At 52.5% G+C, this 22,684-nt stretch overlaps 1 protein-coding gene across 1 annotated transcript in view; it reads right to left on the bottom strand.

The window, feature by feature from the left end:
• The window catches only part of PKD1 (polycystin 1, transient receptor potential channel interacting), a 98,892-nt gene extending 85,930 nt beyond the window's left edge, over positions 1–12,962 (bottom strand). Inside the window, exon 1 of the mRNA XM_037383310.1 lies at positions 12,656–12,962. Within this exon, the coding sequence (XP_037239207.1) occupies positions 12,656–12,903 (248 nt within the window). The 5' untranslated portion in view covers positions 12,904–12,962. The remainder of the gene's footprint in view (positions 1–12,655) is intronic.
• Between the last annotated feature and the right edge of the window lie 9,722 nt (positions 12,963–22,684).

Genomic DNA, 22,684 nt, shown 5'->3' with positions numbered 1-22,684 from the left:
TTTTCGCTTTAGATTCAATAAAGAAAAAAAAAATGATGCTGCTGAAATGTGTTTCGTATTGTAAAAGTCAGAACCACTCCCTCTGGAAGGCCGTGCTCCAGGCTGCAGTGGCAGCAACGCAGCAGAGACCAGGCTCTTCTTGCCCTTCACTGAGTTTGATTAGGCAGAGGATCAAGACATCCTCAAACTCCCTGTCAGAATACCGAAACGCACCCCCTAAGGAGGAGGAAAGGGCCAGCCTCCTCTCCCTCTAATCAGCCATCATTAAACAAACAACTAACAGCGGGGATCTTGTAGTATGCACTACAGCCAAGAGCTACCGACTGCCTGATCCCGAACCCGCACTGCAGCGGTGTCAGCAGGCCCAGCTCAGCAGCCCTGGGGCTCAGCAGCCCCGGGACACGGCAGCCCCGGGACACGGCAGCCCCGGGATACGGCAGGCCCAGCTCAGCCCCATGGGGCGCCCAGCCTGGGGCACGGGGTGGCTCATGGCACCCTTTCCCTGTGGCTGAGCCCCGCATCAGTGTGAGGCACACACCACACCAAGGCCCTGTGTGCCCGACGGGTGCTGACCATGCAGAGGCCATAAAGGCAGAAGAGGAGGTGGATGCACCAGCCCAGACAACACGCTAAGTTTCCAGAGGGCCCATTGTCTGCCAAGAGCCATGATGGGCCCCACGGTGCCACAGGGGCTGCAACAGGCTGATGGGTGATGGCAGCCAGGAGGGCTGCTGGAGGGCCAAGAAACAGGGCCAGACTGCTAACGCCACAGCAACCCACTGCCAGACCCCCGAGCTGTGGGCTGCCTTACCTGGGAGAGGCAAATGGCACAAGACAGCAGAAGCCACCCCACAGCTGAAGCAGTATGGCAGCCGGTGAGATCAAATTGGTGCCTGGCTGAGGTAAAGCGGTGCCTGGATGAAGTCGAAAGTCGCCTGGCTGAGGTAAAGTGGGGCCCAACTGAAGTAAAAAGTCGCCTGGCTGAGGTAAAGTGGGACCCAACTGAAGTAAAAAGTCGCCTGGCTGAGGTAAAGTGGGACCCAACCGAAGTAAAAAGTCGCCTGGCTCAGGTAAAGTGGGACCCAACTGAAGTAAAAAGTCACCTGGCTGAGGTAAAGTGGGGCCCAACTGAAGTAAAAAGTTGCCTGGTTGAAGTAAATGGCTTGCTAGCTGAGGTAGGATGCTTTGGGGGGAAAAAGTGAGGTGTTGGCCCTGGAGAGCCACCCTGCAGCAAGCCGCCCTAGCATGGCTGCAGGTCTGCTGGGGGGGACATGCCGTCCCCCAGCATGGCTCTAGCCTGGCGCATCCACCCCTGGCACCACACAGCCCTTTCCCGAGGCTGCTCCTGGCGAGGAAACGCTCCCAGCACCACGTCCCTCTGGGGCCGCAGGGACCAGCCACATTCCTCTCAGGAGCCAGCCCTGGGCTGGAGGCAGCGCTGCCTTCTCGTTTGGGGCTGGGGGGTCTCTGTTTTGGGAAACTGACGGCACTGCCATGAAACAAAAAAAATACATTTAGGCAGAAACCAAAACTTTCCTTTTTTCGAAAGAAAAAGCAATGGTTCTCTAGCTACGTTAGCAGTGAGATCCGGCTGGCTCCGTCCGGTACCTGCCACAGAGTAGGTACCTGCTTAGTTTGGAGGATGACAGCAAGAAGAGGTTGAAGCACAAGCAGGGGTGGGAAGGCAGGACCGAGGTTACCAACAAGTCTGTCAAAACAAGTACATGTGTGTGTTTTGCTGCCCAGCCATTTACCTTGCTGAGTGTGAAGACTCAGCTTCCCAGGAGCTGGTACGGGATAACGTTTTGCTGCCTTCCATGAGGATGGCAGAGCACCAGGCAATAGGAAATAGAAATCCAGGGCATCTATCCAGCAGCCAAGCACTGAGGCCCTCCACAAGCATTTAATCCCCATAAATAACCACTACAATACTCCCACGAGGCAAGGAAGCACCAGCCCCATTGCTCAGACAGGGGAGACTGAGCGCAGATGAATCAATGACAGCCCAGCCCACACAACCAGGGTCAGAACTGAAAACAAAACCGCGAAGTCCCACTTTCCCCTCTGTGTTCCAGCTGTTAGACAACACTGCCCCCAGTAGCTCGGCTTTCTTCCCAAACTAAGGTATGCACGTCAGTTCCCTGATTGCAGAGGGGAGAAGAACAGAGGGGGAAGCAAACCCTGGCCTTAAGCACACTGCACACAACCTCCATGGCTGCTGCAGAATTTAGCAACTTCCAGGAACTGCAGAGCAAGCCAATAAACACAACACCAGCTCCACTGCCACTTCCCCTCTGTGGGAACAAACCAGAGCTGTGGTCAGCCTGCACACGGAGAAAAAAGGTGCTCCACGTTGCTGACCAGACCAACCACTTGCAAGTGGAGAGGATGAGAAGTAGGGCTGCACACCCCCATAAGAGCCAGGGCTCTCTGATGACTTACGAAGTACCTTTCCCAAGCAGCTATAGTGCATCTACGTCAGGAGACGCTTTGCATCTTGTGGGAGTGGGGGTGTTGGAGATTAATTTCCAGACGCAGTGTCCTCTCCCAGTTCTCTCTGAAGCTATGGGATCAAGCTACAGACTTGCATGGGTCACAGCTAATCCACAAGAAGTCAGAATGCAGCAGTAGGCTTTGCTGGCTTGTTTTAAGAGATCTGATGGCTAGCTGTAATTAACGCTCTAAATGCTGCAGATTCTGAATTATGCCAGAGGGTAACACTCCAATCTGACTGGCTGCATAACACGGGTCACTACACTCAGCACAAAGCAAATATAAAGTAATGTAACTTAAATTCGTGGCTGTATCGGATGCAATCTGTGCATGTAATCAGAAACTAAATTATTCAAGGACAGTGACATTGCTACCTTGACAGTTTACTCTCCTGCAAGCACCGGAAAGGCAGAAAGATTTTCAAGAAATGGCTAACCGCTGGGTGCAATGAGTGACAAGAGGGAAAGCAGTGAGGGCCAAGGGTCTCAGTTCAGGATCTGGCTGTTGGGCTACTGAACTTACTTTGTGTTGTATGAAACACAGACTCAAGAACCAGTGATGCTTCTGGCACTCCCTCCAAAAACGGGGTGTGTCTTCTCTTCTAAATTAAAACTTGGGAATTGTGTTGTGTCAGTGTAGCAGAACCTCAAGTACCACCCAGACAGCTCAAGCTTTGTTTCCATGGTGCTGTCTAGTATGTGCTATGCCCTATAACAGCTTTACTGCACAAAGAGGCAGCAGTTTTCTTTTTTTCTTTTTCTTAAGTAGGGCCGTTACTTACTGCTGGTATGAATGCAATCCACCGCATATATTAGCTACAGTGAATTTTCTTAACATAACTGAAAGACTAGCACAGTGTAACCCTTGGCCTCTTCTAGCTTTTGTCCTACCACCTCAGCTTTGTCTACACTAAATTTTTTAAGACTTCTGATACAAACTTTGCACTGATCCATGCAATCAGAGGCTGCAAATCTAGGCAGAGTTCAGTCTATAAAGCCAGTGACTTCATTTTTTCCCTCTGTAGGAGTAAAATAACGTTCCCACACTCTGATAAAAACCTTTGCTCTGCACAGATTTAATTCATTACTTATGAATCTCTGGCCAACGTCACTCTGTTCATTTCAGTGGCTCTCTACTTCCAGTTGCCTCCTGAGTCCGGGAGGACAGGGAACCTTTTTTTTTTTACCGTGTAGTGAAGCAGCCGAGAACGGATCCTGACTAACGGCTTCACCAACTTGTTACTTGTTTTAACAGTCCTCTTCTAGAAAATCACCCAGGTAGCAATAATGAGCTGCCCTCCACAACTGCTTTACAGAGTTGGTCAGAAGCCAAGATCTTTTCCAATGGAAACTCTTCTCCCAGGGAATCACCCTGCATACTATTTCAGATGAGTACTTTGTTTTGGTTTAGAAATAGGAGAAGATTTTTTTTTAATTGGGCTATGCTTAGGCGCAAGGGCAGTTTCGTGACACAAATCACTGAGGAGTTGCTATAGGGCCTGCTGGAATCATTTATGAGACCAGAATAGCAGCAGCTCCACTAACACCTCAAAGGCAAGTGCCCGTGTTCCAAGCTTAGGCTTTTGCAGGATTGCTTAGACTTGGGTGACTTTTGCAGGTCTTGGGTGAGGGCTGTCTCTTTGCTGTGTCCACACTGTGCCTAAACTATGAGATCCCAGAGGTGGTACAGCAGCAGAAAATGTTTAAAGTGCCAGTTGATTGCTCTTTCCATATCCAAACTCCTCTTTTTAAAAACTCACTCTTTCCAGAAAGCTTTCCAGCCCTTTTCATTTGGGGAGGGGTGAAACACCACCCTGCCGCGGGCCAGCTCCACACTCCAGGCAGCACACAATGCTGTCTGCACACGCTCCAGCAGAGCACAGATGCTTTCACAAGGTCTTCACAATGCTCCTGTGACTGTCTGTGGGTGACAAGGCAAGACACTGTCCCAAAAACCCTGTCTCGTTCCTCTTTCTGTTGAAGAAATGCAGCTTTAAACAGAGGTGTCTGAAGGAATAAAAAGCACAGCTAAGTGGACGGAATGTGGCTGCAACACTTTTCTTAAGAGACTCCACTCTGCACTTCATTGCAGTTTCCAACCGTTCCCTCAGCTCTCTGAACCCCAGGGGAGGAAACATGGCACAGACACTGCACTGGGAGCACGCGTCACGGGATGGGGCCCGTGATTATTATTCTTATCACCCCATGGACTGCCTGGCACTGGCTGAAGAGTGTGACTCGGATGGTTCTCTCTCACAACCAGCTATGCAGCCTCTGCATGTGAAAGTCATTAAGCAATAGCACAGAAGCAACCCATGAGGCAAAACCCGTGAACATTCCCATACTGACAGAACGCCAGTCCCGCTGCCAGCAAGCCGCCGGCACTGGGCTGCACACAGGTGCTGACGAGGAGCCATGTGCATCTCCTTGAAGTTAACACTTGTGTGGCCGGCTCTCCTGACAGCTCCACAAATGGCACACGGATGCTGGAGAGCAGAAGAGCCCCGCGGGGCCTCCCCCCATGCGCAGTTCAGGGCCTGTGTGCCAGCACTGATGTCCTACTGTTGGAAATGTGGCATATGGGAACATCGGCAGTGGAGACAGGAACTGAAACATCTGTTTTTTCCAAGCCACACTTGGAAAGGCTAAGCTGTATTCAACCCCTAAAACACAACCAGCCCAGCTGTGAAGCAAGCAGATGAACAGAGAAGTATAAAAATAGCCACTTCTGTAGTCTTCTTTCAAGCAACATGAGGTTGCCCTACAAAAATAAACACACAAAAAGGAACAGTCATGGGGGGGGATGGCTATTAGAGGGACTCATGCTCACATCACTGCAACATGGTAAAAGGATGCAACCCCTCAACTCACAGCTCTGTGTTCACAGTGTATTCCCTCCCCAGCTAACCACTTTGGGTCTGTTTGCAGTGCAGCAGGAATCACCCGCAGCTTCCACACATGGTCCCTGATGGGATTTAGAGACAGATACTTTCACCAACATGACCTAAAACACAATCTGCATGCTTCAGGCCGGACTCACTCCACCCCCTTCCCGAGGCGTGGCTTTGAGAGAGAAACTAACAACTTTGGCCAACACAATTTGTCTGGGCTCTTGCTTTCCCAGGCTTAGCTGTTCCTCGGGTTCCTCCCTCAGGAGGACTCAACCCACACCCTAGATCCTCTTTTTAGAGAGCCACTCCCACCTCGATGAAGCATTTGCTATAGCAAATCTATTTAACCCGTTCCCAGCAGGACCAGTGCCTCCAAACGAGCAGGGAAAGGTGTTTACAGAATCCCATACAAGCCACCATACCAGGGAGAGGAAGGACAGGCTTCACTGCCCGTCTCAACCAAAGCCGCAAGGAAAACTGCTCTTCTGCTTCTGGATCTACCTAGGTCCTCCTCCCTACTAGAGGAGCCTAGAGCAGCACGGATGCTGTGGGAGCCAGGGCCGAGGTACTGCCAGGGGATGTTGCAACAGAGCTGCACAGAGGCCATTGCTGGGGATCTGCAAGTACCATTAGTGATGCCTGACCAGGGAGGTGGGCGCAGGATCTAACCAGGGCTACAGCCACCACCCTGGAAATCTCAAACAGGGATCAGCCCTCATAACTTCATCACAGATATGCAAAATAGCATTGCATAGAGCCAAATGCATTTCTTGATACAAGCAGCTGTCTGTATAGGCGTGCAGAATACAAGCTGCCCAGCTGCTGCTGAAAGAAAAACAGGCATGGTACGGTGTTCATGTACAAATTTCAAAGGAATAGGAACAGGCTGGCTGAGCCCTGGCTTGCGCCCTGAATGCATGTCACTACAGATTGTCCCACAGGCTCATCAAAAGCAAAAGCTGCTGCAGACTATGCCTGCTGTCAGAGTGAGTACAGCCTTCTGATCATGCTCAAGAGCATACGCCAGCACAACCACGGCAGGAAGAGAGCATCCCATCACCTCCCAACACAGCGGTGTCGGAGGGCAGCCCGTAAACCCCAGGCTGGAGGTAAAGGAGGGCCACATGGTTAACACACGTGCACTGCAACTGAAAAATGCCACAGGTGGGAGATTTGCTACCAAAAAGTGAACAACATCATTTCTTTTCTTCCATCAAATACTGTTAGCAAACCAGCATACCACACTATCTTAACACGGGTTGCTAATTAAATTACAAACGACATTGGATTAAACAAAATAACACAAGACCGTATACCACATCTGAAACTTTGTCTCTGATCTCTGCTTATTAAAGTTTTTAGTAGCCTGATGCCAGGAAGAGCCAGAAATGAGATGTACTCATTTCTAACCTGAGGGGGAACTATTTTTACCGTTAAGACTGGCAGAAACAGCTGACTGATTAATATTGTGCTTTGTTTGATTATCTCTGTTTAAATCCAGTGGTAGCACATCATCAAAAAGGATGCAGTCTATTGAGGGAAAGGGAGGAGCTGGAAAGTGAGGACAAAATCTGTTTAGTGGTCACGGTTCCTACAATATACCACAAATGCTACAGATGGTCAACTTGCATGTTGTTGATGCTCTTCTTGATGATAGCTATCCTTTAAAAAAATAGGGACAGCTGTAATCACATGCTCTTTGCTTTTTGTGCCCTTTGCAAAGCAAAAACTAATATTATATTTCAGTTTGACATTTTTAGTTTTGGTAAATAGAGATGCCAACTTAGCTTCAGTGTCTAAGTAAACAACAGTCCTTCAACATAAAAAACAAGCTAATTCTTTGCTGCCAAGGCAGAAATAAGGGCCAGGGAAGTCTGATTTGACACTCATCCTCCTGGGACAGGCAGCAACCTTTGGCAGAGCACGTTCGTGTAGGTGGCTGAAGCTGCAAGGGGTACGTGGTCGGTAGCTCTGCACCCAGCAGTCAATGTAGCTTTCCAGCCTTTAAGCCCAACCTCAGCAAGGCCTGGAGAGAAGGGTGGGCTGACGTGGGGTGGGAGAAGCGTGGGCTGACGTGGGGTAGCAGCCATTCCTCTGAATAGCAACAGCACCGTAAGTGCAGCCCACTAGCACAGCTGCCAACTTTCCACTGTGGAAGAGACAGAAATTTTTGCTTTGAGCCTGACAGCGGCTGCCTAAATCATGCTGTTAACTATCGTGGGACTAATCCACAAGTGCCTTCCCCCCCACGCTCCCTCCTGCACTCTCCTCACAGCAAGAGCAGGAACCCCTGGCTGTGCAGCTCCCAGCCTGCCCCACCCTGGCACAGGAAAACACATCCTCGCTCCTGAGCTGTCCTTCACCCCCGCTTACTTTCTTATTCACTTATTACAACTCAGAGAAATGTTTGGGGACATATGGGGGAAAATAAGAGACAAGATACAAAATCAAACTGAACTGCAATGATCAATCAAAGAACAACAATGCTTGAAGAAATGGAGAAAGGATGACGCAGAAATGCATTGTAGAAACCACAGTGTGGAAAACGTGGCATGACAAGAGATAATACAAGGAATCCCATTAAGTTACAAACAGGGAGAGAAGCATTAACAAACCATATGAGTCCATTTCACCCTGCCTTCTGATCGAGTGATCTTCTTTTTAAAACCCCTCTTTGTGAGAGCAGAATGAAAGCAGCTGGGTGAAACATGAGAGATGTGGCAGGGGTCTTGTCTGCAGGAGATGAGCAGGAGCGGGCCCACACTTTCACTCCAAACCGGAAAAAGCCACATGCAGAAAGACACCACCAGTAAACTTAAAAATTGCAGGAAATAGAAAAATCAATGCAACAGTTTTCCTTTCTACTAACATCTGACCAGAGTCAGGAGTGGGCATTCCAGCAGCAGGTCTTCCCGCTGCACAGTGGGGCTCTGAGATGTTTAACTAGGGTTTCTTAATGCCTGATTTTCTGTCACTACCAGGGATTGTAGGTTTGGCTGCACCAAACTGCAAATCTCAAAATCTTTAAATGCTGGGCTACTAACAAGAAAGTGAGACAGCTCGATGCTGCTCAGGATTATTTAATTCCAACTTTTGCCACGGAGCAGGATCACCTTCAAATGCCACCTGTCTGGTGGGTGCCCTTTCTTACCTAGCAGCACATTTTTGTTGACATCTTTTTAAACACCACCAAAAACCCACCAAAGTTTTAATTTTTTTAAAAAAAAGTAAGTTCCTCAGCCACGGGAACAGCGCTCAGATTTCACTGCAGCTTTAGGAAGGAGCACAATAAATAACCCAGATTCATGCCACTGCTGTAGCGGCAATAGCAGTGACACTTCACTCACGCCAGAGACACTCTGATAGAATAATACAGAATTGCCTCCTTGTTTCCTGCTTAAATGATAGTTACAATTTGCTTATGTGATTGGTCCCTTCTATAGGCTGAATGAATCTCATTTGCAAAATATTTATCTAGCACCTCATTTGGGCCTTTTTCCCCCTCCAAAATTTCTTACTAAAGAGAAACACAGCCTTGTTTTTGCTGGGGATACAGCTTCTTAAAAGAATGACATTCCAGACTGTTTAAGTTTTTTCTAGAAACAGCAGTAAAGCTATTTTGCCTTTGTGGACTGGACACTACTGTATAGACACTTCCACCGCTTGTGGTTTTACCTGAACTGGATTTTAGTTTTAATTGGATTTCCGTCCCTGCCCCCCCACCCCCGCAATAGCTTTTGAAGATACCCTGAGCTTTAAAAAGGCTTTTACTACATCACATAACAAAATCTAAATCACTCTTGAAATCTAAAATATCACAGACTCTAAGTTCCTGATTCATAAAATCTGTTTATTTTAGGAAGGTTTGCTTAGGTGAAGTCACCAGCTAGGCAGTGTAACCCCAGGGCTCACTGCCAAATCCACAAAAAAACCCTGCTGGGTTTTGGATGAAAGTTACGACCCCCAAATCTGCAAAGCTTCTGCTTCTGCAGGAGTGTGGCGATAGCAGAGCTTCTCTGATTTCAGCTTCTCCTTCTTCCCCATCCGCAAATAGTGTTCCACATTAATGAAGGAAAAACAAGGGAGCTTCAACACTAGTCTTTTAAATCAAGATTCTAACATCCACTTCAAGACTACCATGATACCGACAATGTGTCAGAAATAGTCAGTATTTGCAAGGGAAGTCTATGAGGTATTTCATTCCTCAACTGGAGGTAAAAGTCATACCGGCTCATGAAACATCTAAGTCTCAAAGTAAATGTGAACAAAATCCAGTAGCCCTAAAAGCAGAGCACTTTAAAAGAGATCAGATCAGAGCATTTCTCAGATGGAGAAACTCAGAAGCGCAAATGCTGCCACTTGAACCACGTTGCTCTTGAAGCATGGATTTTTATGTTGCACACTGCAGATTATTTGGAAAAACAGACTTTGCTCTTGATTCCAGCCAGACTGCCTTACATTTCAAGAACCTGACTCTGGAGATGAGAGGGGGCCAATATTCCCATTCGGTCTGCCTGGAGACTGCTTCCAGCTAGGTATGTAGTGTCTGCAAGCAGCAGAGCTTATTTCCTTAGTGATTCTTTGGATGGGGCATTTCTTCTGTAATCCTAGTAACAGTGCTGCTGAAGTTGGCATTTATTTCTTCAAAGTTGCTACGTCTATAACGTCGGATACAAGAGGAATTCATTTCCTAGGCCTTACTTCTAAAACTAGAGGTACGGTACGGTACCACATTTGCTGAGTGCAACTGCAAGCACACACGCCTGCCGCAGAATCGGGAAGCTTTGGCGTTGGGAATTTTTTTTAACTCAGCCTTCTTAACGACTGGGTTTGTTTCAGACCAGTAAAAAAAAAGAAAAAGGACAGCTATCATTAAAAGCTTTATTTACTTTATCTGTCAGTTTTCAATAAAGGGAACATGAAATGAATAGTGAGAACCGCTTGCATAACTACTGTGTCATGAGCCAGAGTCCCTCTCATCGCAACAGAAATGAATCTGTAAATCTTTCATGGTTATAATGACGACGTTAAGTACACATGTCTTCTTTCCCATCATCAGGAGGTCAAACAGGGCAGTAAACTTCTCCCCAAAGGAAATCCATGTGCCACAGCAGACTGCTTCAGCACATCTTATACCAGTCATCAGAATATTACCAGCACACACGTTTTCAGCTGAGTCGTGACTGTACACACAAGATAATCTGCTGGCTGACAAAGATGACTCTACGGTCTGAATTCCAAAGACAATCATCCCTCAGCAGAGCAAAGCTCTTCCCCTTACTGCACTGCTCTCAACAGTGCTATAAAACAAACATTTTTCTATCAAAATCAGAGGAAGATGTCAGTAAGACTATCCTGCCATTGCAGTCCATTTGCTCAGTACATTTCCCCTTCCCATATTCTGGGCACTTTGTTTTCTTGACCTGTGAGAGCTTTATGTCCAACTTCAATTTGTCACTGCAAAATAGGATCTACTCCAAAATGTTCTGGGAGCTTTTACAACTCAACGCCTCTGAACAACAATAATATAAACAGTCTCAAACACTTACTAACAAAATTAATAATCCTCAAAACACACTGTAATAACCCCAAGTCCTTAAAAAGCCAAATGAAGGACTCGCCATCACAGTCTTCAGAAGGCTGCTCTACAAGTGACCAGCAAAGTGCTGGCACGTTCTGCCTCTGTCGCAACAGCACACTGAGTCCCCAGAGCTGCTGATATCCCCATCTCACCGACAAAAGATAACGCAACATCAGAAACCCCTTCATAAAAATCAGTTTTTCCCAGTTAGGGACTTTCTGCAACAAACAACGGCTAGTTTGTTCGGGAAAATCTAAACATATCTGGTAAGAAAAACAGTCGGAAAACACCTTGTCTGCCAGATTTAGAGACATGCACATTTTCCTGAAGTTAGTCTAGATACATCCTGCCAACATACAATATAATGTTTACTGTGGTACTTTGCAACTTCTGCAACCTCTCTTAGTCTATACTGACACTAAAAAGTGGAAACTTAGTTAAGAATATCCGAAAAGAAAAGCAGACCCTTAACTTATTGAAATACCAGTAGAAATTAGTTCATGTGAGATTTTTCTACTGCAACGGGCCCCACGTCATCTCTCCTGCATGAATCACTCGATGCTTTTGTCTCCTCAAGAACAAAAAGTTGCTCCCTAAGGAAAACAAATTTAGGTTTGCAAATAAATTAAAAAAAAAAAAACAACATTTTTCCCTCAAGTCTGTTCTTTGCATCATACAGGAACCTTATTCAAGTGACTGAGCACATGGACCATTCTAACGCCCCTCCAAGAAACACACCTTTCCAACCAATTTACCCAAAACAACAAAATCAGCATCTGGACACAACTGTCATCCCATCTTAGCACTTCCACAGAGAAATCTTCATCTGAATGTGTTATTGAGTCGTTTGGCTTTTCTGTGAACAGAAAAGCCCTTAAACCACATTCAACTCATTTCCCGACACCGTTCTCCCCTTGCAATTTCCCCCAGAACTTCCAGAAATTAAGCTCCCGGCACAAACCTCTGGCACAGCAGCCCCTCAGGGTGCCCACAGGGTGCCCGGTTTGCCCCGCATACCAGCCAGGGTGTCTCTGGCCTCACACGCTGGCATTACCCAGCGTGTCCCAGTGCTTGGCAAGACACGAGCAGCATTGCAAGACACAGAACTGGAGAATAACCATTTCAGTTGGAAAGGACCTTTAAGATCTTCAGGTCCAGCCGTTACAAGATGACATGGTTGGGCAGCATCCTAAAAACACTGCTCCAGCAGCAGAGCCGGGCACATCCCCACAGCCCTGACCCCAGGGGCCAGCAGCCCTGACCCGGGGGAGGTGGGCAGCAGCCCTGAACAGCCCTAGCCCTGGGGGCTTGCAGCCCTGGCCAGCCCTGACCCTGCGGGCCTGCAGCCCTGGCCCTGGGGGCCTGCAGCCCCGGCCCTGGCGACCAGCAGCCCAGGCGACCAGCAGCCCTGGCCCGGGGGCCTGCAGCCCTGTGCCAGCCGAAGGCACGAAGCCCGAGCCGCGCTGCCAGGCTGGGCCCGCATACCTCACATACTGGAGCTGTTTTCCCTTCTCCCTCGCCTGGGCCACCGCTGCCCACGTCCGACCCCGCAGGCTGACGGCAAACTTTCTGCCATGTCTCTCCCCGCTGTCTCCCGTCCCACCCCCGCCCGGCCCGACGGCACAGCCGGCGCCCCGGGGACACCCGAGGAGCTGAGGTGCCGGGCAGCCCCCCCAGCCCCCGGTACTCACAGCGCGGCGGCGGCCGGCGGGATGCCGCTCCCCGGCCGCTCCATCCCGCGGGCAGAGCAGTTGACGAGGCAGGCGGGGCCGGTGCAGGTACAGCCGGCGGCGCAGGGCTGGCAGGCGGGGGGCGCCCGGGCCGCCGCCAGCCCCCCGCACAGCAGGGAGCAGAGCAGGCACCAGCCCGAGAGGGGCAGCCGCGCCGCGGGGACGCCATGTTTGCGCTGTGATCCAGTGTCTCCATTTCCAAAAGGCATCTCTCCCTACGGGCATGGCATGGCCCCGGCCCGCCGCTCCCCCGGCCGGCCGGCCGGGCCCGGCCGCGCCCCGCCCCGCCCCGCTCCGCTCCGCCGCCCCGCTCCGCCGCTCCGCGCCCGCCCTCCGCGCCGCCCGGCTCAGCGCCCGCCCGCCATGGCGGCCTCCCCCGCAGGGCTGGCGGTGCGCGCTGCTCGGCGGCGCCCGGCCCCGGCCCCGGCGCCGGCCCCGCTGTGGGCTTCCCCGCTCGCCGCGCTGACAGCCCCGGCCCGCCGCCGCTCGGCTCTGCGCTCCGCCCGGGCCGCGGCCGCCGCCTCCCCGCTCCGCCTCCCGCCCGGCGGAAACCCGGCGCCGCTCCAGCCCCGCCGCCCGCCTCGGCCGCCCCCGCCGCGCGGCCGCCCCCCGCACGGCCGCGAGGGCCGGGACCCGGGCAGCGCTGCGCCGCCGGGCGGGCGGCCCCCGGGGCTGGGCCCGGGCTATGCGGGCTCTCGGACCCTGCTCGGCAGGGGCGGGCACGGGGAGCGAGGGGGTCCCGGGGGCACAGGGGTCCCGTAGGGCAGGAGCGTCCCGGGGAACAGGGGGGTCTTGGGGAAGGGAACATCCCGGGGAACAGGGGGTCCCAGGAAGAGGAGCATCCCGGGGGACAGAAGGGTCCCGGGGACAGGAGCGTCCCACAGGGCAGGAGCACCCGGGAGACCGGAGGGCAGGGGGGGCCTGGGGACAGGAGCATCCAGGGGGACAGGGGGGTCCCGGGGACAGGACAATCCTGGGGGACAGGGAAATCCCAGGGGACAGGGGTGTCCTGTAGGGCAGGAGCATCCCAGGAGATGGGGGGCAAGGGGGGTCCCAGGAACTGGAGCATCCCCGGGGAATGGGAGGTCCAAGGAACAGGAAAATCCCGGGGACAGAGGGGTCCCATAGGGGCAGAGATTCCCAGGGACAGGAGCATCCCGGTGGACACACGCATCCCAGGAAGCAGCAGTTACCCCAGGGGGGGCGTCTCAGAAACTAAGCAGGCCAGCAGGCAGTGAGTGCAGCATGGCGTTCTCGCAACAGGGGTTTTGGCTGTCCCAGAGTACCGGGAGATGGGCAGGGGGCAGCAGGGCACCCATCACTCCCTCCTTGGGGGCTGTTGGTGCTCAGTTCCCTGGCTGGTGCCCATTCCAAGACTGCTGCAAGCTGCTGCATCCAGCGAGAGCTGCAGGGCACAGCGCGTGTTACACGCCTGCAGCACAGGTGGTAATTCAGGTGTCTTGGAGAGAGGTGAGAACAAGGCAGGTACTTCTCAGTGTGGGGGTTTTTTTAATGCTGATAGTAGCCAAATCACGGGGTTTCTGTGCCACTTGCACCCTGTGCTGGCCCAGACCTGGTGAGGTCAATCCTGGCATTCTGTGATGGCTCCTCAGGGATTTGAACCAGTTCTGGTTTAAAGTGCCTGAAGAATATGACTGAAATAAACCCTTTGTACAACCAGAGGAAGCGTAATTCTGTCATTGCAGAGGGCATCTCTGCAAAACCAAACCCAGTCCCATTTGAAAGTGGTGGAGAGGAAGGTGTGATAGCTGGTGATTTCGCAGGGACCCTGCTTTGTTAGTGTTTACTATGTGTCGTGTTACTGCCTGATGGTATGTGTGGAGCATGGCCCCTGCCATCAGCCGAGGGGAGGATACAAGGAAGCTCGACTAAAACATGGAAGAAGTTGCTTTTGAACTCGTTCCGTGCCAGATTGCTCTGCAAACCAGAGCCAGTGGTTCCTGTGCAGCCCGGCTGGAATTTCTCCCCATAAACACAGCAAGCACAAACATGTGGCGCTCTGTGTGGGAGGAGAAAGCTGGCACTGACCCCCAGAAAGACGGAGGAGATCTGGGGGGAAGCAGTGGACCAGTGCACAGTGCCCAATGCTTCCCTGTGGCAAGTGGCCCAGGGAGGGACATTTGAGAGTCACAGACCTAAAGATGGAGTGTTAAATCCTGCACGTCCTCTGGAGGCAGGTGCTGCTTTGCTCCGTGGGGGCTGATACCCGAAGTACCAGCCGCAGGCACTTTCTCCTGAGATGTGCTGATGCAGACAAAACTTTCAGCAGGGTTTTTGCTAAATAAGAACAAAAACATCTTGCTCTTTATTTATGTGATTCCATTGATTCCTGCAGCCATGCACACCCTTTGAAATATGTAACATTTAAGCTCAGTGCAGCAAATCACTCCAGCTCAGCCTCGGCATTGAGCCCACTCATGTCCATGGGAGTCCCCAGGACTGCATGCCCACCTGCAAAACCGAAGCCACGGCCTGTTCAGTCATGGCTGTTGCAGCAGTTACCGTCTTTACAAATCCCCCTGGAAGTGCCGTCCAGCAAGCACCTCTGGGAGAAGGGCTGCCCCTCTGCCGTACAGGTGAGTCACCCACCCGCTGCGAGGTCGCACCCCTCGAACAGACAGCCCCCCAGTGCCAGGGTGAGGGACGTTTTGTACTTGTCGAAAGCAGCTTGCAAGGGCTGCCTTCTGTCCAGAGCTCCTGTCACCCCTTGGAGCTGCACCCCTTGCCTCCACTGGCATTCCCCGTGCTCCGACAGCGAGCGTGCTGGGGAGCTGCTGTTCTGACACCCTACAGCAGGTGTTGTGTCGTGGTGCCCTGTCAACTGGTGGGCTCAGGAAATCTGCCTGGCAGCTTTCAAGGGAGAAACCACAACAAAAAGGGGTGGGAGCGAGACATGCTAGCTGTTCGCAAGCATCTGAGGAGTGCGAGCAGCAGGGAGCCAGAACAATTGTTCAGGGTGGTACCAGAAGAAGGACAGGAGCCTCAGAGCCTGCTACCCCTGCTGCTCCTCTTCTGAGAATAGACCTGGGGCAGGGGACGGCCGTGGGGGCATGTTTGCCTCTGGTAGTGGCCGGCCGTGCCTAAACCTTGTCTCTCCATGAGTGTAAAATGCCTGCGTGAGGATGCCTGCCTGCACACGCTCGCGTTGGGGCCAGGTCACGGGTTTTCACCGTGCGCTGCACTGATGCTGCTGCGGTCCTGCCAGCAGGTGAAACACAGGCGTCTTTCCTTCACCTAAAAGAGCTGATTGTTGTTGAGCTCCCTCCACCTCGGGCACACTGTAACCTTTGAAAGCTCAGGAAAGAAGGCCTGGGTGAGGGTCAATTTGGTTTTGAATCACGTAGGATTTTTTAAGCCAGTTGTGATTTCAGACACGTATTCTCTAGGTAACAAGGGACTGACCCACTGGTGCTGGGGGTGCATCTGCTGCGGGTTACAAAGCCTGCGTTACACCCCCAGAGCTGCTCACCGCCTTCCCGCTCTGCCTGGTGTGCGTGATCTGGGACAGTCTGCTCCAACAAAATCCGTGAGCACCTGTGTGGTTTTAGGTACGTGCATTGTCCTGCTGAAACCAAAGGGGTGAGGTTAGCTGGGGCTCTGGCTTTCCTTATCCAGCTGCTGAACAAACCTTAAATAAGCCTGACAGCATCCAATTTCACTCATTGGCATGGTACTTAATATATGTGAGAATTTACTTTCCAAAAACATTTTGTGCCTTTTGGACTTGAAATCTGCTTGAAAGACACATCATCCTTTGCATGATGTATTGTGCCCAAAATAGCCCAGTGGTTACTACTTCCTCATGTGACTACGATGTATTTATTTCCGCTCCCTCAATTGTAAATTGCTTTTTAGGTTTTTTTTTTTTCCTTTTCTTCTGTACTGATGCCCATATTTTTTCAGATAACAGCAAGGAGAAAATATCCTGTGTATGGATTGTAATCAGCAGATTAGATCACTAATGTAATCCAGCAGATGTAATGAAGTTAAGGGCTCTCCCCCAAAAGCTAGGGCTGCCAAGCTGTGAAGAGGGCAATGAACGAGGAAATAATTGAGTGAGTGGGAAAGGAGACAGCTCATCTGGATACAGCTGCATGACAATAATTTGTTCACATCTAATCACGATTTTTGATCTCAGAGGAAGGTCTTGTTGCTGAATCGAGATGGGTTTTAAAAGGCAAACTGCAGAAAATTATGGAAGTGGAAAATGTACTCTGGGCCTGGGAGGCTGTTGCTCACTGTGAGGCTGGGAATGGCTTGTTTGTGGGGAAGGGATTTTTCTGGTTCCTCCTACTGGCCAGCAAATGGAGAGTTTCTCAACACTGTTTACTTGAAGGAGAATTAAAACCCCAACTAAGAGGGTGTTAATTCTCTCTGTCCCACCAGTCCTGCAGGCTGAACACACCCAGAACATCAGCAGCGGCAGATACACTGTGGTCAGCAAAACGTGACAGAGCTGCGGCTGGCCAGGAATGTCGCTGCTGCCTCTGGGCCCCTCCAGCCAGATCCTGAAAGTACTACAGAAGTCTTCAGCAGCACCTGGACAGCCCTGGACCCTTGCTGTGCGTGGCTGGACGCTGCGGCACCCCCTCTCCAGCACTGCATTTCTGTGCATTAAAGCGCTAGTTTGCTCACGCCTGCAGTGCCCTGGTGCAGAGGGGCCACGAGCAGCTGGCGCAGAGCAGGCTGTGCTCCCCGTAGCCGTGCTGCAGCCACCGTGCTCACCAAAAATCTTCTGCGTGGCCACCGCACCAGGCTTCATGTAAGACACGACGGCAGCTGCTTTTAAAACACACCGGGAGCAAGTCTCCTCATTGCATTGCTCCCCCCACTGCTGCTTTTTCTCTCACCCAGAGGTCCTCTGTCACATTTACACATGGGGCAGTGGGTGGGCAGGAGCGGTGGGGACATCTTGTCACCCAGGTGGGTCCGTGGCCCATGGAGGGAAAGCTCTGTGCAGGTGGAGGTTGCTTTGGAGCTGGGATAGCTGGGCCAGGATAGGGAACATTCTGCCTCCAGCAGCATGTATCTGCTGTACTTTATCTGTAGTTTGAAAAAAGAAAGAAAAAATACCTCTCCTGAACTTTCTGCCCCCTTACCATGAGCTTTGGTCCCTTTGGAGGGCAGCTGTAGTCACATATGGCCATCACTCTCAGTTTGCTGTTATTTCCCTGCTGAGAAAGTACTCCTGCATGATGGAAGGAGCACACCTTGTCCTCAGCAGGTGTCCAGCGGGAGAGAGCTGTCCCATGTGCTTCTGGCTGGGATACGGGTACCCCAGGGGAGGTGAGGATCTTTACTTCTCCTGGGAGGAAACGGCTGTTGCCATCCCTGCAGGTTGTTGCTCTGTGGCTGCATTTTGCATGCCCCTGGCTCTGCACCAGGAGGGATGCTGTGGTACCTGGAAAGAGTGACTCCAGCAGGAGCCACCTCCTTCCACACAGGTCTGGCTCCTGCTTCACCTCCCAGTACGAGCATTCCCGATCTCTAATTACGGAATGGTCGGGGTTGGGAGGGGCCTCTGGAGACCATCTAGTCCAACCCCTGCTAAAGCAGGGTCACCTGCAGCAGGATGCACGGTTGCATCCAGGTGGGTTTTGAATGTCCCCAGAGAAGGACAACCCCACAGCCTCAGCGGGCAGCCTGTGCCGGCGCTCTGTCACCTTCAAGGTGAAAAAGTTCTTCCTCATATTGAGATGGAGCTTCTTGTGCCCCTTGCCCTGTCCCTAATCCATCACGAAGTTGCCTGCAGCTGGATCCAACCCCGCATGGCCACCCAAGCCCCTGCGGCGGCAGGGTGGTGCAAGGAGCACAGAGCAGCCGCGGCGGGGCCTGCCCAGGCTGGGGGGGCTGCCCCGGATCCCGGGGGTCTGCCTCGGTTCCCGGGGGGCTCAGCCCCTCACCGCGGCCTCCCGGCGCTGCGGGGCCGGTTGGCGGGGCCCTGGCGCCCTCTAGCACCGCCGCCCCGCGCTCCTCTGCAATAAAAACGGGAGAAAAAGGCTGAAGCGAGCCAGCCGGAGCCCGGCAAGCAGAAGTCCCCCAAAGATGGGATGCAGCCCACCCTGTCCCCACCGCCTGCAGCGGACACCGCTGTGGATGGGGCTGAGCCCATCCCTGCTTTCGACCTCCCACCCGATGCACCGAGAGCAGCACGAGATCCATCTGGTCAGTGTAATCTACGTGTGACGGACTGATGGCTGTGCAGGGCAACGATCCCAGCTCGGCCATAAAGAGCAGAGTCATCTCACACCATGTCCCGAGCAGAATTTAACCCGTGCTGGATGACTGAAGCAGCAATCTGCCCAGCAAACGGCTCCTGCTGCACGTCCGCAGTCGCTGGGGGTAGGATGCTGCAGACAAGGTGAGAAGGGATCGCTTGACACAGCTGTGCCCACAGCCAGGTGGGACCGATGCTGCCACCCGGCTTCTCCCGGGATGCTGGGAGAGGGACCCCCACTCCCCAGGCTGTGCCTGGGGTCGCTGCGTTCTGGCGAGGCGCAGGGTTGTCACCGAGCGCTGGGTTTTCAGCCGCTCTGGGCTGAGCTGAGTCAGCAGCACCAGCACCAGACCCTGATGGGCTTTTTATGCATTATTTTTGTGGACGGTTTCAGCTCAGGAAATGAATTTATTCACGCTGATCAGTTTCATCCGTTTGACTTAGTGTGAACGCAAAACAGAGCTGGGCAGTTTTAGTGACACCACTTTCTGCTCAGCAGCTAACTGGTGGCGATTCCGCTCCTCTTTACCACTCCGTTGAAGCAAACAGAACTTCATGACTTCTCTCTCAATATTTTTCAACGTTCAGGGCTTTCAGGGGTCCTCAGCTGATGGAGGGTCATTCCCATCAGGCTGAACTTGCAGGCTCCTGGTTTCCGGCTGTGGGTGCTCTCTGCCCATCCTACTCACCTGTCCCCCCGGTCAGCTCCCCGGGAACGCTGTGCACCCTGGAGGGGTTTGTAGCTGCTCAGGATTTTCCTGTTTGCAGGTCCCTGCACGCCAGCAAGGCCAAGGTCGAGGGGTTGCTTTGGCTGGAGACAGGATGGATGGAGAAGGGGTTTGTCCTCGGACACTTGTTAATCAGAAACTTCCCGGGAGCGTGCTTGGCGCTGTGAGGCCCGGCCAAGAGCCGGCCACGTGCTGGCAGCGCGGAGGATGCTGCGTGCTCTGCATGCGCAGGCTGCAGCACACGTCGCTGCTCAGGGAGGACGTGAGCTTTGGGGCAGGGGCCAGGCGGCTGGGCCAGCACGGCAGGGCGCCTCTCAGCCACGGGCTGGCCTTACGTCTCCTTTGGCCACCACGTACCCTACCTCCCCCTGAGAACTGCTGCTGCTGAAATCCCCCCTGCCAGCTGCAGGTGTGTCAGTGCTGGCAGCAGGGACAAAACATCCTCCGTTTCTTATTTCTTTCGTTCCTGGAAAAGTCCAAAGCGCAGGGAGATGATAATGAATTCAGCCAGGAAGGTGCTGGTGAGCGCTGGCTGCAGGAGCTGGGAGGAAGGCTGCTCTGCGCTGTGGGTGCCCCATGAGGGTCTGGCTCCACTGCACCAAGGCTGACGGTGGGATGCACAGCTGGGGCAGTGGGCAGCGAGGGGGCAATGGCACCCATCCTGCCGCAGCGTGGTCCCCCTGAATCACTGCTGCTCTGGGCCCGTTGCTATAGCAATGCTGATGTCGCAGCGCTGTCAGGAGGCATTGCAGTGCTGGAGTTGGCATCTTTCATTGAGATGAGTTGATGCCATCCTGGGTTTTAGCTGGGTAAAAAGTCAGGGAGCAGCCAGGGTGGCTCATGTCCCCACCGCAGGGGTTTCAGGAAGCCATGTCCCCTCTCCTTCATCTTTTGCACCCACCGTTGTGGCATCACCCTGCCCTGCACACGGGGAAGGCACCCAGCCTGCTGCAAAGAGCCCAGGACAAGCATTGCCTGGTACCAAGCTTGGGGCGGGACAGTCCTGTTTGCACTGCAGATGTCATCAATGAGACGAGGGGAAGCCTCTGCAAATGACCATTCACACCCAGAAAAGCAGAGTGCAGTAAACACACTGATGAAGCTGAAGCCAGTGGGCAGCCGGTGAGAGGCACACAGGCAGAAATACGGGTTCAAAACCTTCAGGACAGGCCGAGTTTAAGGCTCCTTCCATTCACCTCCAGCCTGGTAAAGCCAGGGCTACCAGCACCCCAGTGGGGCCAGAAGGTGTTCGCAGAAATGCTGGCGTGGCATGGCCTGTCACACCACAACGTATCTGCTTTTGAGAAGCCAGCCCAGGAAAGTTGCCTGCCAGCAGTTTTTGGCTTTGAATTGGCTGTAGCTGCTTGCATGGGGCTGTGCCTCACTCCCTGCCTTCCCCAGACAGAGTGGATCACTCACATGTGTGCTCAGATGTGATTTGTCCCTCTGATTGCAGGACAACTAACGCAAAGCAAATCACTTGCAGACAAAATGTTTGCTGAGCTGAGACGACCCTTCACTTCACTGGGGAAGAATATGTTTCCAGCAATAAAGAAGAAACACTTTTAAACAGACCAGGAAACTGAAATCGCAGAAAAGGGAAGGCAAGAGGAGGCTGCCTGAGCAGATCTGTTGAAGATCTCTGAGAGCTCAGAGTGCCTGGAAACACTGGCTCTGTGCTGGCCATGCTGCTCGTGCATGATCATCTTAAAGAAAAAAGTAACTGCCCAAACTTCCAAGAGTTTTTCTAAGAAGAAATTTTCAGCCTTCCTTGGAAAACATTAACAAGCACCATTAAAACTCTAAGCTGCATCTTGATCATCCAGATTATTAATTACCTGGAGCACTGCCACGTGCTAACAGCACAGACCAGGGAATGTCGTTGCAGGTATGTCAAGAGGACAAGCAGGAAGACAGAAGCTATTGATCCTTAGGCTGATTTAGGCTGATAAACACCACCTGGTGCTGCCCGTGTCTAATCAGCAATCTGCCACCAATTTGCTCTGATGAATGGCTGAACAAGCTGCAGGCACCCGTCTGCATCTCTCCCGGGGCACAGGAGCCTCTGCAACAGCCACAAACGGGGCTCTGCTGCTGCTCCCTGGCACCCGCGGCTTTCCCAGGAGGTGGATTTGCTTTTCTTCCCAAGGGACATGCCGGTGGAGCGGGACCCCTGTCCAGCGAGGGGCTGGCACATGCTGCTACAGGGGAGGTGCAGGCAAGGCCAGCACGGGGAGTGATGCAACGAGTGGCTCTAGTGGGAGCTTCTTCCCAGCCCTTAGCAGCTGCTTATTCTCTGGAGCAGCAGCTTTATGAGCCTCTGCGCGTTCCCATGCTTGCTTATTGCCGCTGCTTCTTATTTTACAGGGCCTCAGAGCACCGCACGCATCCCAGAGCTGGGGCTGGCCCCGGATAGCTCCCAGCCCTGCGGTGCCTAACTCGCCCCTCCCAAAGATGAGGGGTTTTAGGGTTTTATCTGCTCAAGCTCCTCGGGCTCTGCAGCAGTGACTCTGCAGGCAGTGCTGCAGGCAGCAGCTGGGCTCATGCTCCCAGACGTGTGTGAACCTATCTGGGATGGAAATGGCTGAGTGTGCACAAATAACAGAGGCGCCCTGCGAGGTTTATACGCTTGCTTTTGAAACCACAACCACGCACTAACTCTTCCCCATTTCAGGATGCGTCTGTATATGGCTACAAAATAATCTTGGATAGTTTTAAGCTGAGATGTTATATTTCTGAAATATTTGATGCCACTGAGGCGTGTCTGAAAAGCATTTAAAATATACCAAATAGCCTGAAAATATCTCATATTTGGGAGGCTGAGCAGTTGTTGCTCAGCTCTCCCTCTGTCTCAGTAGGACACATTTCAAAAGTGCTTTGAACATCCAACTCTGCATCACGTTTGAAAGCTCTCGTGGGTGACCACTGGAGCGGGGGACTTGCCTGTGCTCGATCCTGTGCTGGCTGAAACTTTGGCTCGTTCCAATCTTGGCACAAGGAAAATTAATTTCCTGGCCTCAGCCC

Source organism: Falco rusticolus, chromosome 4 (assembly GCF_015220075.1).
Source record: "Falco rusticolus isolate bFalRus1 chromosome 4, bFalRus1.pri, whole genome shotgun sequence".
Lineage (NCBI taxonomy): Eukaryota > Metazoa > Chordata > Aves > Falconiformes > Falconidae > Falco > Falco rusticolus.
Note: the sequence above shows the minus strand (reverse complement) of the source record. Positions and strands in the feature narration are given on the sequence as shown.